Below are 7,883 nucleotides of genomic sequence, written 5' to 3'. Positions count from 1 at the left end.
GAGGAGTAACAGGAGGATGAACAGCTCCGGCCAGCCAAACTTCCTTTTGGTAAGAAGATGTAAAGAGAGTGAGTGACCTTGAGAAAGTGTATGTGTGTGTGTGTGTGTGTGTGTGTGTGTGTGTGTGTGTATATGTGTGTGTGTGTGTGTGTGTGTGTGTGTGTGTATCTGTGTGACTGGGTGGGCAAAATGTGCGTAAGCGGCACTACCACAGGCAGATTTTGTATAAGCGGCACTACCACAGGCAGAATTCTGTGTTATACCCCTTTCACACCACACAAATAACCCGGTATCGACTCGGCATATTGGCGGGTCGACACGGGTCGGTGTGCGGTGTGAAAGGGGCATTGCCGAAATCGCGGGTCGCCTAACCCGGCAATTCAACACGGGTATAAAGCAGTGTTATACCCGGGTGAATACCGGGTCATTGGCTGCATAAGCGAGCTCCCGGATCGATGCGACCCGGGACCCGTTTACTATATAGGGAGAGGCAGCGCGGAGATGAGCTCATCTCAGAGCGCCACCTCTGCCCCCGCCGCCGGCTCCGCCCCCCCTGCTGCTATGGCAACCCACCCGGCTTATTGCCGGGTCGGGAAAGCCTGCAGCAGCTGCCAATGCCGGGTCCCACCCAGGAAGGACCCGCTTCCAATTCCCGAGTGGGATTCGGCATTGGCAGTGCGAAAGGGGTATAAGCGACACTACTACAGGGGGGATTTTGTATAAGCGGCACTACCACAGGCAGAATTTTGTATAAGCGGCACTACCACAGGTGGAATTTTGTGTAAGCGGCACTGCTACAGGAGGGATTTTGTATAAGTGGCACTACCACAGGCAGAATTTTGTATAAGCGGCTCTACCACAGGTGGAATTTTGTGTAAGTGGCACTGCTACAGGAGGGATTTTGTGTAAGCAGAACTACTAGAGGGGAGATTTTGTGTAAGATGCACTACTAAGAGGGCATTTTGTGTAAGCAGCATCACTACAGGGGGGATTTTGTCTGAGGGCGACTACTACAGGGGGGATTTTGTGTAAGTGGCACTACTCAGGGGGCATTTTGTGTAAGCGGCATTACTACAGGGTGGGATTTTGTGAAAAGGGGCACTAGTAAGTGGGCATTTTGTGTAATGGCACCACTACCGGGGGATTTTGTGTAAGCGGCATTACTACAGGGTGGGATTTTGTGTAAGCGCCACTACTACAGGGGGGATTTTGTGTAAGCGGCGCCGGCAGCTTCCTCTCCCACTCCCTGGCTGTATAGCATAGAGCCAGAGTGTGTACTGTGCAGGCCAGGAAGGAAGACCCAAAAAGGGGGCGGAGCTACACGGAACAGAGGGGCGGAGATACACGGGACCAGGCTGATCATGAGGAGGAACAGGAGGATGGACAGCTCCGGCCAGCCAGACTTCCTTTTGGTAAGAAGATGTAAAGAGAGTGAGTGAGCTTGAGAAAGTGTGTGTGTGTGTGTGTGTGTGTGTGTGTGTGTGTGTGTGTGTGTGTGTGTGTGTGTGTGTGTGTGTGTGTAGTGTACCTGTGTAAATGTATGTAAGCGGCACTACCACAGGCGGATTTTGTATAAACGGCACTACTACAGGCGTAATTTTGTGTAAGCGGCACTACCACAGGCAGAATTTTGTGTAAGCTACACTACTACAAGGGGGTTTTTATATAAGCGGCATTACCACAGACGGAATTTTCTGTAAGCAACACTACTACAGAGGGGGATTTTGTATAAGCGGCACTACCACAGGTGGAATTTTGTGTAAGCGACACTACTACAGGGGGGATTTTGTATAAGCGACACTACTACAGGGGGGATTTTGTATAAGCGGCACTACCACAGGCGGAATTTTGTATAAGCGGCACTACTACAGGGGGGATTTTGTGTAAGCGGTACTACTAAGAGGGCATTTTGTGTAAGCAGCAGCACTACAGGGGGGATTTTGTGTAAACAGCACTAATATAGGGGGGGATTTTGTGTAAGCGGCACTACTAAGGGGGCATTTTGTGTAAGTGGCATTACTACAGGGTGGGATTTTGTATAAGTGGCACTACTATAGGGGGGATTTTGTGTAAGCGGCATTACTACAGGGTGGGATTTTGTGTATAAGAAGCACTACTACGTGCGGTGTTATGTGGCGTAATTTGAAATGGGGGTACTATTGTGTGGCCACGCCCCTTCCGTGTAAGACAACACTCCTTTTTCAATGTGCACCAAAGGCGCGCGCTGTCCCTTTGTAAAGTATGGGAGGGTGCAAATTTATCGTTTGCAGGGGGGCACCGAATACCCTAGCACCAGCCCTGTGTCTTTGTATGGTTATCTGCAGATATTCTGTACATAGAAATGGTATAAAATAATCTGGAAGTTATTATGCCATTTAATTAAATAATTTTAATAATTATTTCCTGTTGTTGATTGCACTGTTTCTAGCTCTTCCCTTTTTTAGTTCAGTACTTTTACATTCTGTGAAACATTTGTTTATGGAACACAAGAAAATATTATAGAAAATGTAAAATACAGAATATAGCAAACCCAGGGTCGGACTGGCCCACGGGGGTACAGGGGAAACCACCGGTGGGCCCCACTGCCTGGGCCCCCTCCTCCTCCTCTAGTGATCAGGTTCCAGACTGTGTTCTTGAATTATACATTATACATATGTTACCTTATACTGCACAGGACTATGATGTATTCTGTACAGTACATTGCCAATATTTATCTGGTACATTATCATGCATGCACTAGCAGTATTTATATATTTGCCAAGGGGCCCAGTCCATGCACTCACTAATGGTTAGGCAATCCAATGTAGCAGCTGGCCACACCCCCTCCGGAGACTGACCACACCCCTAAACATGGGCCCCTACCACTGCATTCCCCGGTGGGCCCTTCATGCCCCAGTCCGACACTAAGCAAACCTCCCAACTTTTATTATTTTGGATTCGGGACTCTTCTGCATGGCAAAGCCGCACTTGCCCAAAAAGGGGGCGTGGCAACAGTAAAAGGGGCATGGCTTCACAGGAATGCCAAGACCGCCTGCCATGCCTCCCGTTTTCATCACTGAGGGGGCATGCCCAGCGCTCTGTGAGCTGCTGGCATGTCCCCATTCCCTCTGTCTCCTTTGAATAGACACTTTGCATTATGGGTGTAAGTGTTATTAGGCTACTTCATTTAATTGTATTAGTATTTTGGTCCTGATTCAGAGAAGGATGCAGTTCACATCGCTGCTGCATCTTTGGAAACAGCAGTAATGTGAAACTATGCTAATGCCGGCATAGCAGATCCGAGTGCTGAGTCCTAAGATGCAGTATTTGATCATCTGCAAGACCATTGGCCATCTGAGTAACCCTTAAGATTGGCCCTCACAGCTCCGTAACTGAGACCAGGAACTCAGCATGCAACCATGTGCTCGGCACTCCTAGGAAATGGGTGTGACCCCCTTATTTTCGGTTATGCTAGCCAGCTCTGCCCACTCCCCAGTCCCCACCCTCATACAGCTGCAGCCTGTCAATCACTGTGTGTAACAATGCAGTACCGGTTCTGCACATTAACAGGCGCCCCACCATCACAGATGTACACAAACCATCGGGCTTCGGTACATCTCTGAATTAGGCATTTTATTATGCAGAATAGCTAATCATATAGTGGCTGTGCACGAGCCTTGTTTAACTAGTGAAGGTGGTATATACTATCTGGGTAGATAACCTAGTGCTTTGAGGGAAGATTGTTGTGTTGTACCCCTTGCAGGAGCGCTCAAGCAATTCAGAAGACTTCTGTTAAGAGAAGTCTGTCATTTACATTAAATATCTTTAATTTTTGTGTTTCATCTTGGTACCACCCTCACGGTTATGTGAGTAAGATATCGACATCAGTTTTCTCCCGCTATGGTATTGCAGCCATCCGGTCTCAGGCTAGAGTAACCAAGGTAGCACGGTAGAAGCAGTGAGGGTTCAGAGCTTTACACCAGCTACACGCTACTCACCCTGAGCGAGATGTACTAAGCCCTGAAAAGTGATAATGTAGAGAGTGATAAAGTACCAGCCAAACTGCTCCTAACTGTCATGTTACAGGATGTGCTTGAAAAGTGACAGGAGCTGAGTTGTTGGTACTTTATCTCTCTCCACTTTATAACTCTGCACGGCTCAGTACATCGCCCCTGTGCTTTCCATACCTGAGATTCACTTCTTTATCTTTATTAGGAGTAAAGACTTTAGGGATTGCAAAAAGCCCAGCTATGCAGTCATTAGCTCCGCATCCGTCTATGCGACAGGTCCAGGTTGGCCACTACTATACTCAGAGCCGGATTAAGGCTATGGTGGGCCCGGGGCACTTCTGACAGGGGGGCCCCTATTAAATATGCAGGCAGGTGAATTATATATAAGATTATAAATACCTGATGATGGGGTGTTCCACCCCAAAACGTTGATGCAATATACACCAGCTTTCTTCACTATTAACATATCTTGGAGTGCCGTTCCCGAGGAGACACATATATACTTGAAGAGCAACGGCACTCGCTGTAAACACAATGCAGAAAAAAAATGTGGATTTAGGGTTTCAAATATGCGTTGTGCGCCATAAATGAGTAAGCTCGCTCCGTGTCAATTTGTCAACGTTTAATTTTCTTTAAAATTTTTTGTCAGGACGAAATTTTTATCCCTAAACCAAAGACCTGTGAGTGCCACAGTTTCTTCTTACAGCTTGTAAGAGCACCTGTTCTTTCTGGGACAAAGTGTGTGTGTGTGTGTGTGTGTGTGTGTGTGTGTGTGTGTGTGTGTGTGTGTGTGTGTGTGTGTGTGTGTGTGTGTGTGTGTGTGTGTGTAATATATATCACAATAAATTCCTAAGGAGCACCAATATACTCTTAAAATTATCCTCTATGGACTTGCTGTCCCTTTTCTTACAACACCAATGTCGATATATTTTATATTTTTAAAATGTATTCAAGTGTGCATGTAAAAACATTTACATAAAACCCAAACAGCATAATATAATGAATAATATCAACAAGACCTGTCTACTAATACAGAGGCTAGATGTTCATGCGCTTTACCCTTACGGGAGTGCGCTCACAAAAGAAGATCCACTGTATATTTGCCCTCATTCCAAGTTGTTCGCTCGCAAGCTGCTTTTAGCAGCTTTGCACACGCTAAGCCGCCGCCTACTGGGAGTGAATCTTAGCTTATCAAAATTGCGAACGAAAGATTAGCAAAATTGCAAATAGACACTTCTTAGCAGTTTCTGAGTAGCTCCACACTTACTCGGCATCTGCGATCAGTTCAGTCGTTCCTGGTTTGACGTCACAAACACACCCAGCGTTCGCCCAGACACTCCTCCGTTTCTCCAGCCACTCCCGCGTTTTTCCCAAAAACGGTAGCGTTTTTTCGCACACACCCATAAAACGGCCAGTTTCCGCCCAGAAACACCCACTTCCTCTCAATCACACTCCGATCACCAGAACGAAGAAAAAACCTCGTAATGCCGTGAGTAAAATACCTAACTGCATAGCAAATTTACTTGGCGCAGTCGCACTGCGGACATTGCGCATGCGCATTAGCGTCTAATCGCTCCGTTGCGAGAAAAAAATACAGAGCGAACAACTCGGAATGACCCCCATTGTCAGGTCGTTTAGATCACCCAACGCGTTTCATCCTTTAGGTTGGACTTCTTAAGGGGTATATAGCAATGTTAAGATGTATTGAGGGTAGATCTGTTTTCTCAAACTCAGCCAGTGTGTATGGGTGGGCGATGAGCGCTGATGCGTGCTCCCGCATCATTGCTGGCCACCACCATCCGTTTTACCAGCCGAGTGAAGCACTTTCCACAGTCTCCTACTGTGGAAAGTGCTTCACCCCCCTGTGAACATTGCTGGGCACAGGGAAAACAGCTCAGTGTGTATGCACTGAGCTATTTTCCGGACAGCGATGTTCACGATCATCGCTGTGCATACATGTTGGGCAAAAACACCCAGTGTGTATACACCTTTAGGATACGTCAACATAAGCAGTGCTCAACCTTGTATTATGAATGCTATTCACATTCCTTTTTATTATATTTTGTTATTAGGGTGGGTTTTACAGTTTTACTGTGGAATAAGAGATGGATAACCGTTTTTGTTTTTTTAAAGCTTAATTCTTGGAATGATAGCACCAATTGTAAATACAGTCCATATTATTGCACATTACATCTATAGTGGAACGTATGTTTTTAAAAATGACTTGTTTCAACATCTTTTGACTGTCTATTACAATATTCCCAGACTTTAGATCACATATCTAAAACCACTAAACAATCACAACTTACACAGGCCTTCACATGCACATGTAAACATACAATTCACCATCATTAATCCTTAAGGAAACATAGGAAACAGTTGTAATTCCAAAAGTTCCACTGTGGTTCCCCTTGCCCAGCGCCCTAAAAGGAAATTGCCCACATCTGCTCCACATAGACAACGCTCCCTCCCCCTGTATACACTATGTTTCCTCTCTGGGCCCTTTCAGTACAATTACAGACAAACGAAGTGGATAATCGTCAGGAAAACAACATCCCTTGTTTCTAGTTTTTAGCAGTTCGATAAGATCATGGGTTCCTTGGGCTGCTTGTGGCCATTCTACATCCCTATACTGCTGCTAGCCTTATGGGTCAGATCTTTTGCCACACAAGACTACGATGGTACGTATTATATCTAGCCAGTCTGATGTAATACTCTCTGTGGATATTGTATGAGATGGACTGTAATGCCTGTTTCTTATACTGAAAATGACATAGGATTAGTCAGTCATCTGCCTCATATCGAACTTAAAGGAGGATATATGTGCAAATAATACGGAAAAATAAACCTTCTACAAATCCATTATGTGGGCAGACTGCTAATTATTTATTATAGTGTATTTACTTATACATATCTCAGTTATTGCTGTGTGTGTTGATGTAGATGTAAGGGTAAGTACACACTTACTGGACAGATATGTTTCCCCCTATAAGGCCTCATTCAGAAATGGATGACTTTTTCTCTCTTTGTTATTAGTGCATATACATGTCTTTCCTCTGCACATACCTTTTTTTTTTTTTTTTAGCCAAGTATACTATATTTACTACTTTGTGTAGGAAGGGGAAGTCATATATTTATTATTGTAAACTTTATATTTGCGTCTTGTTCGATTAGCAACTCGCATGCTCCAACGACGTATCTGCACTCTCTGCCCATTACTGTAATGTGTATGAATTGTGTCCTAAGAATTTTAGCTTCTTATCTACTCACAGTGAAGCCGCATCTCCTGTCATATTCCTAGTGCATCTGCTCCTGTTATGTGTAGGGGAAGGGAGGGGCATTTACTGCCTGTGCAGAGATGCCTCATTTTTGCATTTTCTTCCAACTCTGGTTGAGGTCCATTATCTCTTATATTTCAGTAAGTATATTCTGTTGTTAATTGTATACAAAATAATAATACTGAACTGAGGAAGGGTATAGGCTGTCCACTACTGTTCTCTGTCCCATACCTGCCCACCACCTTGTACGCTGTGTCCAGGCAGCTAAAACACCTGTGCTTTCGTGAAAAAGTGAAGAAGCCGTTCCTTAGATGGGAGTTCCTGGGCAGCCTGGCCCCAAGAGTGGCCCCTGCTCTGCGTTAGCCGGCATGTAACAGATAAAGGTCTTCTCAGCTATGCGGCGGGTGGGGGGGGGGGAGTTTCTGTACGAGGGGATATTTGCAGGGATTAGGGATTTGTTACCAGCTGCTGTGCAGGGGTGGGAGAAGATTTGCGACAAGCTGCTGTATGAAGGGGCAAGGGCTCCGACAGCTGTGCCGGGCCCAAGTAATGGAAGGTGGTGCGGCCAATGCAGGGAGGTGTCGCCAGCCCCCCTCCTTTCTAAAATTGAAAGAAA

General features: G+C 45.7%; 1 protein-coding gene across 1 annotated transcript in view; it reads left to right on the top strand.

Annotated features, from left to right (window-relative positions):
* The first annotated feature begins 6,523 nt into the window (after positions 1-6,523).
* Positions 6,524-7,883, top strand: part of F2RL3 (F2R like thrombin or trypsin receptor 3) — a 46,990-nt gene continuing 45,630 nt past the window's right edge. The window contains exon 1 of the mRNA XM_063914500.1: positions 6,524-6,670. Within this exon, the coding sequence (XP_063770570.1) occupies positions 6,580-6,670 (91 nt within the window). The 5' untranslated portion in view covers positions 6,524-6,579. The remainder of the gene's footprint in view (positions 6,671-7,883) is intronic.

This window comes from Pseudophryne corroboree, chromosome 1 (assembly GCF_028390025.1).
Source record: "Pseudophryne corroboree isolate aPseCor3 chromosome 1, aPseCor3.hap2, whole genome shotgun sequence".
In the NCBI taxonomy this organism is placed as follows: Eukaryota; Metazoa; Chordata; class Amphibia; order Anura; family Myobatrachidae; genus Pseudophryne; species Pseudophryne corroboree.
Note: the sequence above shows the minus strand (reverse complement) of the source record. Positions and strands in the feature narration are given on the sequence as shown.